Below are 15,111 nucleotides of genomic sequence, written 5' to 3'. Positions count from 1 at the left end.
ATAAACACTGTCCCAATCCCAATAATAAGAATAATAATTGTCCCATTATCCAGAAAAATTGTCACGAAAAAATGCCGCCACCCAACCCCAAAAAAATTCCATGTTTGCTTACTTTTACTCAAAAACTATTCTTTATTTGACCTACATACATTGTCGTAAAATCAAATATTTAAAATCGTGTCGGTCAAATTGATGAAAATATTTGTCACAAAGTTCGAGAATATTGATCTCCGTCTGGATGCAAAAGTACCTGAATTATGTACACACTCTACTTCAATATCATGTTATCAATGTATTTATTATAGGTGATGATTTCACCATATTTCACGTCTTCTTCTCACTCCACTTGATTGTGTGAATCATGTTGTTCCGAACTGATTATTGGACTTTTGTCCCTAATAACAGAAAAATATTCGCCCAAAAACTGTTACAAACAACAATCCCATCGTATTTAATAAACAGCAAGCAATAAGATAATCAACATCGCCACCACCAGACCACCACCATCACTGTATTTTAACCGATACCAGTTCGCCTTGCCAGGCAGGTCAAGCGAGCGAAAAAAATATTCCAAAAAGTTTCCATTACGATTATTATCAATAATTGCAAAACAATAGTTGCCAGCTAGCAGACCAGTAAACAATGAAAAATCATTTCGACAAGCATATGACCGACCACCCATTAAAAAACATACCTGTCTGACCAGAAAGTGTTTGTACACTAATTAAACGAGCATGTGCAAATTGCATGCAAAATTAAATAGTTAATCTCACTTAATCCGTGTTAATGGAGGGATTAAGCCTGCCAATAAAAATGCCATGCAAAATCATACCTGAAAAATCATATGCAAAAAAACATACCTGTCTGACGCTAATTAAAAAAGCATGAGCAAATTGCATGCAAAATATAAATACATAAATACATTACAAAACTCACTTAATCCCTGGATTAAGGCTTCCCAATAAAAATGTCATTCCTCCCAAAATTAGCAACTTATTTAGTCTATCGTCCATTCACTTCTGTCCTAAACCCAAACAATTAGGTACCTACACACATTTTATTATGTAGTACAAATTCAATATTGTTTTTCTCAAAGAGTAGAAATCTCTGCATGAAAATGTGTGCATAAAAAAATTGTGTTGTGGAAAAGAGTTGCAGGCAATTTCCATTGCAAGAATCACGGCAAGAACGCGTGTCTCGTTTCATTCAGCATCAAAACAAGTTCACTGGTTCTTCTCCCCACAAAAAATAAGCCTTGCTGGTTGTTGACAATAATTTGCTATTGGTGAGAAGAGAGGACGCGATATATGGTGTCCATCGTACCGTATAAATGATATGATGCAGTTCATTCCGCTTTGTTTTGTCAAACTTTATGTATACAGAGAGACAATCTTGCATAGGAAAATAACGCTGGATCTTCTTCTCTTTTGTAAAAACATGTTTTCATCAAAATTGAAATTTGTTTCGAGGGGATTTGACCAAAAAATGGAGAAATGATTGATAAGAAATAAATTCCTGAAAGTTTTTACATCTTCTCACGAAGCTTGTCGCACCACGAGACTTTAATAAAATGCCAGATCTATTTATCATGCCTAAGGTGACATATTTGATGCATTTTGTGTATGCACACAATGTCAATTTAGTCACATATTTCATGTATTTTATTATATTGTATGCACACGGTGTCAATTTAACGATTAGTAATAAATAAAAATGCGGATGAGTAAAGAAATCATTTAAAAACATGTACGGCTCCATTCATGTCATCTCCGAATCATCCAGACTAACCAGACTAACAAAATCATACACATCTTGCCCTGTTTGACCAATAAACACTAAATAAACAACAAAATAAAATAACGAGGAATTATTGTTTTTCGTAAATAATGCCCTTTAACCAATCCTGTTATTAGCATAACCTTCCGTTATTAAATGAGCAAAAAAAAGCAATGGAAAATTATCACTATTGTGATTATACGTCTGCCCAGTAATAAACTCGCTGTTACTGACGCAGCTCTTAATAACAGCCTCTTAATACCATTACACACACACATTATTCCCGTCTCGTTGAGGTGGATTGGATTGGATTGGCTTTTGGTATAAAAAGGAGACAGCTCACCATGCCAAACTCAACAGTCTCATTCTAACCGAATCCGAGCTACTACTACATTCAACTTCCTCCTCCTTTAAACAAGCAACTCAAACATTCTCGCAATTTTTTTTGCAAAAACACAAACATTTTCGAACAATAATATTCCATTTTTTTTAACGACACTTTTTGAAAAAATCTAAACAGCAACAAAATGGTTCTCATCAAAGTTAACAGTTCCAAGGTCACTTATGGAGAAGACATCATCCGGTCGGAGTACTCCTATGAGTCCTCCCAAGTCCAGGAAGGGCCGGACGGCTCGTTTACCGTGAGTTTTCAAAATTTTAAGGCATAATTTTGACCATTTTTTTTTACTTTGGAATTTGTTCAAGTTTGCCGTCATATTTGGAATTTTGGGAAATTTCATAATTTCAAGTTGCACACAGATCCACACTTGAAACAGATTGAGTACTAACTTAAAAATAGGGCATGATTGTTTTTACGAGTTATTTTTCTCATTTTCGAAATTTCGAAATTTCTTTTTCCTACTAATGTCAGTCACACACGTCCAAATTCAAATCGATACTTGTAACTTGTAGTTTGCTTACGTAAAGAGCGTGGTGGCAGGTTTTGCCCGGGTGGGAGCTTACGTGGGTATCGAACCAGCCCGAACCGCACCCGGAAAACCCGTCGTTTTTCTTCTCCAGGTTCTCATCTCGCAAAAAATACGACACAGAATTTCATACCATGTACGGTAATAATCTTTCCAAAATGCAAATGAGGTAGAAAAATGCAGTACAAAAATTTAGCAATTTGACACCAATGCAAACTCATACGTAACTTGAGACCATCTTCTCACACAGAATTTTTACAAGTTACATAACATCACGCCACCCCGAATACTTTTTCATGCATGGCGTGATATTTTATTGTGCACGTAGACTTATTTACATATGTAATTGGAAGATTAGTTATATTATATTGCCTGTCGGATTATCAAATTATGCACACAATTCATCATTCGACGTGCTGGATTATCCAGTTTTTTACGCTGATCTATCTGCACACAATTCATCATTCGACACCTGTCTGTTCATTCACATCCACTTAAAAAATTTATTAACGAGTCGTGGTCGTGTCGTTAGGTACAAATTCATATGTATGTACATAATTTGTGCGTATAATTCGTGGTTAAATAAATCCGCAATTACATAATTCTGGCTGATCCATTCAACCATGACATTCAACTTTTTTTTATTAAATACAATGTGTTAACCCACGTCAGACGAAAGGAGTAAGGATTTAAATGCACATGACCGTCACTCTGTGAGTCAGAGATAACTAGACAAAGTTCAGACATGGGTTTTTTGGTTGTAATCAAATTGTCAATACACGACTTACTCGTTCAGTTCTAATAAAAGTGAGATAACACGAACTTGGCTGCAGCTACATATTTACTGATTTCTCATACACATCCTCACTCAACAGATTAATTTAATACATAAATATGCATATGAGATGAGATGACTCATGTCTGCAAACACGTGATAATTTTTATATTGAATGAAGTTAATAAAAAATATGCATTCTTTTTGTTCCCATAGGTGACCCCTTACAATGTGGAAATGAAGGTCAAAACTGGAGCCAAAGTTCCCAAAACTGGGCTCATGTTTGTCGGCTGGGGTGGCAATAATGGGACCACTTTCACCGGTGAGATGCAGAAAATTTTATAATTTTTCGGGCTGAATTTTGTACCAAAATTCTAATAGCTTAACTAATTTGAACCCCACAGGAATGTGTCTCGCCAATAAGAACAAGTTATCCTGGGAGTCGAAGCGTGGCCACCATACGGCCGACTTCCTCGGCTCGGTCTCGCAAATCGGGACCTTTCCCCTCGGTCTTAATGCCGCTGGGGAGGAAGTCTTCGTCCCCGTGAGGCACTTGGTAAGAAGAATTGAAATTTCTGGATTTTACACACTTTTTGGAGAAATAAGAATTATCTAATTACACAATTTTTTGACCAATAAGAATTACAGTTTCTGCACAATTTTGCACAATTTTCTTTTACAAACTACCATTTCAGTAATTGTACAATTGTGCACACGTTTTTGAGAAATAGAATAACAATTTCTGCCAAATATTGCACAATTCTTTTATAAATAAGAGTTTCAATTTCTGCCAAATTCTCTACACTTACTTAATTAAAAGAGAATTACAATTTCTGCACAATTTTGCACACTATTTTGACAAATAACAATTTAAATTTCTGACAAATTTTGCACACTATTTTGCCAAATAATGGTTACAGTTTTCTCCCAAATTTTGCACACTTTACACCCAACTAATTTGCATTCTTTTTACTAATGCACAGCTCCCCCTTTTGGACCCCACCTCCATGGAAATCGACGGCTGGGACATTTCCTCCATGAACTTGGCGGACGGTATGAAACGCGCCGGCGTGTTCGAGTGGTCCCTTCAAGAACAACTTCGCCCCATGATGGCCTCCCTCGTTCCGCGAAAGGCCGTCTTTTTCCAAGACTTTGTCGCCGCCAATCAAGCCGATCGCGTCGACAATGTCATTCCGGGGACAAAATGGGAACAATTGGAACAACTTCGTCGTGACATTCGCGACTTTAAGGCGAAGAAAAGCCTGGAAAAGGTCATCATCATGTGGGTCGGGAACACGGAACGGTTCGCCGAACTCGCCAAGGGACTTAATGACACGTGGGCCAATTTGGAAATGGCAATTAAAGCGGGAGCACATGAAATCTCGCCGTCCACGTTGTACGCAGTAGCGGGCATTTTGGAAAATGTAAGGAAATATTTTAGATTTCAAAATTTTCAAAATTAGCACAGTTTTTAATAATTTTTGCCCTCTGGGAATTTATTTCAAAAGTACCTGAGTCAATATTTAGACTATTTTATTTCCAGTATTTCATAAATCGACTTCAAAATTCATCGCTAAAATCAGCTCATTTTTAATAATTTTTCTCCTCTGGGAATTTATTTTAAAATTCTGGACGACTTATTTGTAGTCGGTAGGAAGTGTGGGAATTTTAACCCCTAACAATTTATGACTTTTCTCTAGCTACCTAACTAAATATTTCTGATTTTTACAAGTTTCCGAATTCAAAATTTCTCATAATTTTTCTTCCCCTGTATCTAAACACGATGAATGGAAATTTTGTAACTCCTAGTAATTTATGGCTTTTCTCTAGCTAACTAAATATTTCTGATTTTTAAAAGTTCCCGAATGCAAAATTTTTCATAATTTATCTTCTTTCAGTGCGCCTTCATCAACGGTTCCCCGCAGAACGCCCTGGTCCCCGGCGTGCTGGAACTCGCCGCGGAGAAAAAGGTCTTCATTGCTGGCGACGACTTAAAAACGGGTCAAACCAAGTTGAAATCCGTTCTGATGGATTTCCTCGTGGGCGCCGGGCTCAAACCGGAGTCCGTCGTGTCGTACAACCATTTGGGAAATAACGATGGAAAGAACCTCTCCGCCCCACAGACATTCCGCTCAAAGGAGATTTCCAAGCGGGGCGTTATCGGTGAGTAGATGACCTCTTATCAATCTTTCGTTTCTTTCTGGTGGTTTGCAATTTTTTTTTGCAAAAAATGTGAGGTGCAAAAAACTGCAAGAAAGAGCAAGAAATACTTCTAGCCACGCTCCTTCTGAAACTGCAAAAAATTTCATGCCAATTTTGCAAAAATTCGTCAAAAAGTGCAAAAAGAGATGCAAAAATATGTACACGACATGCAAAAGTTAGATCAAGTTTAAAACGTGTACATAAGTACATCTGCATGAAAATTGGCATGATTTTTTGCAATAATTTCTCCATCCGTATAATTTCATGTAAAATTTTCATGCAATTACATGCATTTTTTGCACAGCAAAACAGGAGAAATTCGAGCGATATTCGAGCGTGCAAGGAATATGCGCAATTTTTAGTTTCTCCCGTGCATTTTTTGCAGGTCAAAATACCCGCAAAAAAACACCATTTCTTGCAATTTGTAAGTTTGTACTCGAAACTATTTGCTAATTTTCCTCTTCTTTTTCCTCCAAGATGACATGGTCCTCTCCAACAAAGAGTTATTCCAATCCGGTCTCGGCGGACCGAAACCCGACCACCTCGTCGTCATCAAGTACGTTCCCTACGTCGGTGACAGCAAACGAGCCATGGACGAGTACACCTCCGCCATCGCGATGGGTGGTCTCAACACCCTCGTGATCCACAACACGTGTGAGGATTCCCTCCTCGCCGCCCCCATCATGCTCGACTTGGTCGTTTTCATGGAACTCTTTCAACGCATGCAAATCTCTGTGCGAGATTCAGGTACAAAAAATCGAAATATGCAAAAGTAATAAGGGACGTGTCCCAGCGGATGCTCTCTGATTTTGAGGAATTGGTGCCAATATATCGCAAATTTAATTAGGATGGAATTTGCGAAAGACGCGATTTCACGTTTGGCAGAGATATTTGCATCCGCAGAGGAAAAAATTCGCCATAAAGTTGAAAAATTTTACCCTTTGCAAATTTTCTTCACGTTTTCTCCTCTTCGGATGCAAATATCTCGGCCAAACATGCCCATTGGGAGATTGTCTTATGCAAATTTCACCCTAATTAAATTTCTGATCAATTCGCACAAATTTCCTCAAAATCCGAGAGCATCCCTCCTGAAATTTCCCTTGTACAAAAAAAATCATAACTAATTTCCCCCCTTATTTTTCCCCCTCAGCCGGAATTTCCCACCACGTCGAAATGGAGATGGGTCAGCTTTTAGGCTACTGGCTCAAAGCGCCTCTCAGCACGATGACCAACTCGCTCTTCCGGCAACGCGCCGGTCTCGAGAACCTGATGCGCGCCGCGCTTTCGCTTCCCCCCTCGAACAACTTGTTCCTCGTGAAGGGCGCGCTGCAAAAGGAGGTCATGAAAAACCAGACCTCCGTCGTTACCAACAAGTCTGAAATCATTTCCACAAACAACGCTCTCAATAAGAAGATTGCTGGCCACGTGTTCGCCACGAATAACGGCGTCCCAGCCAAGAAGGAACTTTATGCGGCGTAGAAATTTAGAAAAAAAATGTAGAAATATATATTTCAAAATTTCGGGAACTTTTAAAAAAAATCAGAAATATTTAGTTAAAGAAAAGTCATAAATTTCTATATTCCCATGAATTATGTATCCATATAGTTCCTGTTTAGATTTTTTTGAAATTTAGAATGGAAATATATATTTCGAAATTCGAAGGAATTTTAAAAATAAGTATTTAGAGTCGTAGATTTCTAGGGGGTAACATTCCCATTATGAATTATGTCGACTTCCTGTTTAGATACAGCTAATTTTTTAAAAATGTTTAGGGTATATTTCAAAATTCGGGGAACTTTCAAAAATAAGCAATATATAGAGTCATAAATTTCTAGGGATTAATATTCACTTGAATAATTTTTACTTCCTGTTTATTTGACGCAGCTAATTTTTTCAAAATCAAAAAGGCCATTGTTAACGTATGAAATATTTAGATTGCCGTATAAAATTATGCACCATTTTTTTTCTTTGTTTATACATATTTACACAACTGTTGAAATAAAGTGTTTTTTTATTATGAAATTTTTAAGTGAGAATTTTACTCTAAATTTTATGCAGCCACAGAACTGAAAAACGTAATGCAACTCTCTGTACCTAAAAAAATAGACTCGAACACAATTTGTCAACCTCTTGTAATAATATTTAATGTGCGAATAAACTTGCAAATAAATAAAAGTATGATGTTTTTAAAAATTAAAATTTTGTCGTCTATGAATTTTTTAAATCAGAAATTCACTCCAAATTTTGTGAAGCACATAACAAAAATAAATAAAAAATAATTACGGACAATCAGAACTATAAAATTGCATAAGAATTTCAAAAAAAATTTCATACAAATTGCTAAAAAAATTCATACAAATTGCTATAAAAAATTGCATAAAAACTGCGTAAAAATTAGCTCATTCAATTGCAATTGTGATCCAGGTATCTATAACCCAACTTTAAAATCATTTCTCACATTGCATTTATTCTTGACGTCGAACTGATACATTTCCGAATCGAGAAATATTTAGCAACGTCAATCAAATTCCATAAATGGATTCTAAAATTGAACCAGAGGCGGATTCTGTATCCTCCTCAGAAACAAAAAATTTGCATTCTATTTTATGTACCCAGCAGAAAATCAAAATTTCATAAAAATTGCGTAACAATTGATCTTCTAACGTTGGTTAAGCAGATATATGTAACAAACAACTTTGTAACTTTAAAAAAATTGCATTCTATTTTATTTATCCAGCAGAAAATCAAAATCGCATAAGAATTAGCATTCAAATTTTAAGTCATGATCAAGCTAAGAGATCTTTAAACTAATCATTAAACCTGTTGTTTCATTTCACAGATCCATTTTTGATGTAATACATTTCCAAATCGAGAAATATTTAGCAATGTGGATCACATTAGAAATTATGCGTCCTAAATTAAACCAGATACGGATGCTGCTTCGTCTCAGAAATAAAATTGCATTGTATTTGATTTAGCAAAATCAAAATTGCATAAAAATTGTATAAAAATTACACAAATTTCATAAAAAGTGCATTGAACTTCTAACGTTGGTTAAACAGATATCTTTTTAACAACTTTATAACTTTATTTTTTACATGCACCCACATTTTTCATAAAAACTGATACATTCCCAAGGATCCGGACCCGGCTTCCTTCCAGAAATAGAATTGCATTTTGTGTTATTTGTCCAGCAGAAAATCAAAATTGCATAAAAATATCGCTCAGATTTTAACTGATGATTGGGCAAGAAATTTGGAGCATCTGTAAACCAATTTTTACACACTTTTCACATAAACATTTATTTTTGACGCCGAACTGAGACATTTCCAAATCTAGAAATATTTAGTAACGTGAGTCAATTACGAATTGAAAAAGTTTAGAAAATGGATCGTATTTGTAAATTTGATTATAATAATTTCAGAAAGTAAATAATTTCAGAAAGCTAATATATAATATACATACTACAAGATATATATATTTTACTGATCATCATAACGATAATTAATTCTAGATAAATTTAATAACATATTTAATAATGGAATCTCAAAACATGATCTAAATAACCAAATATCTACAAAATCTTCATCAAGCTACAAAATGTATTTATAAAAATATTGTGTCGCATGATTATTTTCTTCCGTCTTTTTTTCCATCTTAACATCTTTTTGATTCCAAGAACGAATTAAGTACGGCTGCAAAATTAAGTAATTATTGATAATTAATTATTAGCAAGTAGTTATTGATAAATCCATTTTTAAATCTTGGCTACGTTTATTTACAAGTTTAGTTACCTGCGTTTCTGTTCATTACAGAAATTATGCCGGTAATCTGGGTTTGCAGACGGTCCATTTCCTGTCGCATCTCTTTGCGAAAATTCTCGTTTTGAGTTTCAATGTTTTTTAGAAGTAAGGCCGTCTCAGACGAAGAAAATACTAAATTACAATAATTTTCGTGATGAATTATAATACAATTAGTTAACTAGATTTTTATACATGCAATTTAAGAAATATGTTTGGGAATCGAGGAATAACAATAGATACAAGATTTAAAAAAATAGATTTATTAGTCTGAAGACTTTTTAACCTTGCTCGGTGCTGCGAAAATTCCAAAATTTGAGAAGAAAAGATATGAAAACGAATCCATCTTCTACCATTGAGTTTTCCACAAAATACCGAATAAATATTTTTGAGAAATTTTGGTGTCGGCGTAATCGTAATTTATACAGTACACAGATTTTTACATTTGTAAATTTTTACATTTGATCTGAGCGGAAAATAAAATACTGCACAAATATGTTTACTTTGTCCTCAAGGGAGATCAAATTATTACACGAATGTGTGTCCATAAGAGGTTAATGCATGCTAAATAAATAAATTTATTTCCGACTTACATTTGGAAATGCTCTTTTCAATTAAAACATCAATCGCTTTTCGATCAACCTCCTCGGTCCAGGATCCAAAGTGGTTGTATTTATGTTATATACCTAGTTCCAGAATTTTAAGATACCACCAATTGTCTCCAAACTACTATCGTACATTTTCGCAGTCAATTTCTTAATTGTTTTTAAAATGTTTTCCTCCTCTTTACTTTCGTCACAATTTCCCATAACAAGCAAAAACACGAGAAAACAGATTATCACCCTTATTTTGTACCCTCGCGATGGATAAGTCAAAATTTTAATGATGGTTCTACCAGGTTAAAATGAATACTGAATTGTTCTTAACTTACTTGGGCGTTTCATGATATCCGGATCATTCATTAGTTTATTTAACTCGATCAATGTTCTGTCCTTCCTTCTCTCAGCTTTACCCATACTCAGAACACTGAGCAGGAACACGATAATAAAATATCTTGATTTCATTATGCCTTGTTATCAAGTAATGTACAAATCTAATTTGAATTATTTAATTTAATTTCTAATTTTATGGAAACTAAGCTTGTTTAAAGGTGATAACAGACTTCGGAATTTGGAATGGAATGAAATGAATGATTCCGGAATGAATGGATTGACCGAGTCAAATACCTGTATGGAAATGGATTATGATTCTAATAATAAAATTCCATCAAACCTTTTGCCCAGATAACGGCGACATTTTAAAACCACTAACCCAGCATTATAATGAAGTATGCATTTAGAAGAAAGGTTGAAACTCCAAAATTATCATACACTCATGCTCGTTATCGTAAGTCACCCTTTTTTACATACAAGTTCATTCTTAACGTGGAACTGATACATACATTTCCAAATGGAGAAATATTTAGCAACGTGGATCAAATTAGAAATTAGAAAGTGTAGAAAATCGATAACATAAAACTGGACCACCAGATCCGGCGTTTTCACAAAAATACAATTTGCATTCTATTTTATTTATCCAGAAGAAAATCAAAATAGCATAAAATTAGGATCCATAAATTAAATCGTGATCGAGTCACTTCATGAGATCTTTTAACCAACCTTTAAACCTGTTTTACATACACATCCATTTTTGATGTGGAACTGATACATTTCCAAATCGAAGAATATATTTCGATGAAATTGTAAATTAAAAAGGTTCGAAAATCCATCCTAATATTTATCCAGATTCGAATGTTATGTCCTACCAAGAAACAAAATTGCATAAATATATGCATATATGTTCTAATAATAATTGAGTTTTTGTTTTGAAGGCTTTAATTTAAGGATTTTTCAGTTGGTAAAATCTTTTAATGAAGTTTACAACCCCTTTTTTTATACGCATCCATTTTTACCGTCGCATTATAAATCAAGAAATATTTTAATCCAATTCGGCAAATGAATCCCAACATTCGGATTAAAATTCGGATCAGGTGCCCTCCAATCTGTTTTTTGCTATCAAATTGTCTTTACTGTCCGGACGATAAAAACAATTTTCCTTACCTATATTAGATAGTCTTTAATTTGACAACATTTAAAAACATTTTTTTTGCCCGTGACGTCGCAAAATTAATGCTACCATGTGGTTTCCAAAATTTCCATCTTACAAGCTTCACCAGCAGTAACTAATTTTAAAACCGGTTGCGGATACTTATAATGCAGCAAATCAAGAATCTGAATAACAACCTAACTAATTAAGTTTTTTACATTTTTTATTTCGATTTTGTAGCTTTACACTATTTTCTTTAACCGAAACTCGTCTAAATCCGGGTAAAACATGGCTGGAAATAATTTCTAAAATTATTTTAGACTAATATTTGTCGGCCAGTTTTGCAAATAGTTGAATTTTACAAAATGTTGAACCTTCAGTTTAATTAATAAAGATTCATACAATGATATTATGAAATTATTAAGGAAGGACACGATGATGATTTTAAGTTTTTGAGACCAGAGGAATTGAATATAGGTAAATATTTTTCGAATTTTTTTAAATATTGCTATAAAAATTGAGAATTATTTATAAATTCCAGATTACACTTTGTTTCGTCAGATTTTGAAAAGATAATCCCTACGATAATACAGTGTTTTTCTTAATGATTTAATAAAATAATTTTATAAAAAACTTTTTTGTAATTGCCAACTAGATTTTCTAATTCCTTGCAAATTAATCCTTACATAAATCATTTCAATTGTGTACATAGCTTTACACTAATTTTCTTCTCATCAAATATCGATGTAAATGATCAACTTTTTGAGACCAAGGTCAAGGAATTTGATTATAAATCTGTGTAAGTATTTTTTATAAATATTTTACTACTCTGTACTACTTTAATAAAAATTGAGCATATTATTATCAAAACTCTGATTACACTTTGCTTTGTCAGATTTTAAAATGATTGGACATTTCCAAATAGAGAATTTTTTAGCAATTTGCGAAGCAAAATTTAGAAAACTGGTCTTAAAATTGGACCTGATTCGTATGCACTAGTTTAAGGAGTTGGTCCGTTTAAAATTTTTCGAAATAGCTGGTTTAAGGAGTTGGTCCCTTTAAAATTTTTCGAGATAGCTGGTTTAAGGAGTTGGTCCCTTTAAAATTTTTCGAGATAGCTGGTTTAATGAGTTGGTCCGTTTAAAATTTTTCAAAATAGCTGGTTTAAGGAGTTGGTCCCTTTAAAATTTTTCGAGATAGCTGGTTTAAGGAGTTGGTCCGTTTAAAATTTTTCAAAATAGCTGGTTTAAGGAGTTGGTCCGTTTAAAATTTTTCGAGATAGCTGGTTTAAGGAGTTGGTCCCTTTAAAATTTTTCGAGATAGCTGGTTTAAGGAGTTGGTCCGTTTAAAATTTTTCGAGATAGCTGGTTTAAGGAGTTGGTCCCTTTAAAATTTTTCGAGATAGCTGGTTTAAGGAGTTGGTCCCTTTAAAATTTTTCGAGATAGCTGGTTTAAGGAGTTGGTCCCTTTAAAATTTTTCGAAATAGCTGGTTTAAGGAGTTGGTGATGCAGTGTCTGAGACAGAAGGTAAGTTTCTACAAATAAAGAAAATATTTGAAAATTCCCAGCAATATACAAAAATTCACAGAAATATTCGACAATTTCCCGAAATATTCAAGAGTTTATCGGTAATATTCGAAAAATTCCCACGACACAATGATAACGTGACATTGTGAAGGTCACCCTGATAGTCTGCAATTTTAATCTACCTAATTATAAATCTATATATGTAAATATTTTTCAAAAATAAAGATGTTTTCGACTTTGGACTTGCAACAAATTTAGCATTATCTTGATTACAACATTGTTTCAGTCCGATTTTGAAATGATTCAAACTTTTGGATTGGATTTTATACTCAAACTCAAACAAACCCAAATTTCATAATTTGCATTTGAAAATTTTGCTATTTTTCATGTTTTGAAGAATCTGAATAAAAATCTAACGAATTAATTTTTCTGCATGATTTATTTTCGATCATGCAGCTTTACACTATTTATTTTACAAAAACTAAATTAGGTCAAACATTTCTGGAAATAATTTGCAAATAATGGAATTTTGCAAAATGTAGAATTCTGAAATTTTGAAGGTTATCATGAAAATTTTATTTTGAACCGAAATAATGAAATCTAGTTTTATATCTGCGTAAATATGTTTTTCATAAATATTTTTTCGACTTTGGAATATTGCTACAAAAATTGAGCATTATTTATAAAATCGTGATTACATCTCTTCAGATTTTGAAATGATTCGACAAATTATCTGAATAACAAGTTTGCTAATTAATTTTCTTGCATGAATTCTTTTCGACTTTATAATTTTACTCGATTTAACTGTCGCATTGCAATTTCAAAACTCATCCGTTTCTAAAATTTGGGTTTAAAAATATTTCATACATATTCGGTTCAAATTTTTCTGAAAAATTTCGATCATTTTTTGAAAAATATTCAAATTTTTAACCCGATTATAAGGATGCCTGAATATCTACTCGATAACCTCGTGATCTCAAATCATGCCGATTAATTAATTTTTTTATAAAATTTATTTCGACTTTGGAGCCTTCGATATCAGAATTCTTGAGGTTGAGAAAAATCAAGTTTTACATAAGGAAACTTGTTTCTCACGAAATTTGGCGACTACACGATGACGAAGATTAAATCTAATGATGACTTTTTAACCAGGTTTTTGACTAAATTTGAATATGAAATGATTAATATTTTCGAAAATATTTTTGATTAGATTTTAGTAAAAGTTTCTGACAGAGAAGAGAATAACATCTTTTTAACAACGATTCCAATTTATTTCTTGCCAAAATTCGATAAGTTTTAGAATTCAGTCGCTTTAGAAAACTAGGTTTGACACATTTGCATAAAATTTTCACAAAATTTTGAAATCGACAAAAAGGACTATTCAATCTACTTCTCATTTTTTAATCAGATTTTAGAAAAATTTGTATTTCTACTTTGAAGTGATTAAAATTTTTGTAAACAAATTGGTTCAGATTTACTTAAATTTTTTGTGACTGAAAATAAGAACATCTATTTAACAACCGTTCGTCGTACTAATTCATAAAAGACCTAAGTGCAGGCGATGCTAAATTCAGAAAAGACCTAAGTGCAGTCGGTGTTTAATTCAGAAACGACCGAAGTGCAGTCGATTCTCAATTCAGAAAAGACCTAAGTGCACAGAAAAAAAGTAAAAAAAGATCTATGTGCAAGTATGTATTTACTTATGGCTAAATCGCGCGATATATATGAAAAATCATTTTGGCAAGATTTAGCCATATGTAAATACATACTTGCATATAGGTCTTTTTTTACTTTTTTCTGTGCACTTAGGTCTTTTCTGAATTGAGCATCGACTGCACTTTGGTCGTTTCTGAATTAAATACCCGCCCTTACTTAGGTCTTTTCTGAATTTAGCATCGCCTGCACTTAGGTCTTTTATGAATTAGTACGACGCGTTCCTACTTATTTAAGTATTCCCAAAATTCGATCAGTTTTAGAATTCACTCGGCTTAGAAAAGTAGGTTTGACACATTTGCATAAA

The 15,111-nt window shown here is 33.4% G+C and overlaps 1 protein-coding gene across 1 annotated transcript; it reads left to right on the top strand.

Moving 5' to 3' along the window:
* The first annotated feature begins 2,118 nt into the window (after nucleotides 1-2,118).
* LOC110848333 (inositol-3-phosphate synthase 1) lies at nucleotides 2,119-7,878 on the top strand. Its single transcript, XM_022095521.2, has 7 exons — nucleotides 2,119-2,417; nucleotides 3,694-3,799; nucleotides 3,882-4,033; nucleotides 4,461-4,901; nucleotides 5,376-5,640; nucleotides 6,157-6,426; nucleotides 6,830-7,878. The coding sequence occupies exons 1-7, from the start codon at nucleotides 2,304-2,306 to the stop codon at nucleotides 7,156-7,158; spliced, it is 1,677 nt and encodes a 558-aa protein (XP_021951213.1). The 5' UTR covers nucleotides 2,119-2,303; the 3' UTR covers nucleotides 7,159-7,878.
* Nucleotides 7,879-15,111: the final 7,233 nt, after the last annotated feature.

Source organism: Folsomia candida, unplaced genomic scaffold (assembly GCF_002217175.1).
Source record: "Folsomia candida strain VU population unplaced genomic scaffold, ASM221717v1 Fcan01_Sc004, whole genome shotgun sequence".
Lineage (NCBI taxonomy): Eukaryota > Metazoa > Arthropoda > Collembola > Entomobryomorpha > Isotomidae > Folsomia > Folsomia candida.
This window is presented reverse-complemented; position numbering and strand designations above follow the sequence as displayed.

Coding starts and splice junctions, on each gene's coding strand:
- LOC110848333 (XM_022095521.2), top strand. CDS start 2,304: ATGGTTCTCATCAAAGTTAACAGTTCCAAGGTCACTTATGGAGAAGAC. Junction 3,800..3,881: donor TAATGGGACCACTTTCACCG/GTGAGATGCAGA, acceptor TGAACCCCACAG/GAATGTGTCTCGCCAATAAG. Junction 5,641..6,156: donor TTCCAAGCGGGGCGTTATCG/GTGAGTAGATGA, acceptor TTTTCCTCCAAG/ATGACATGGTCCTCTCCAAC.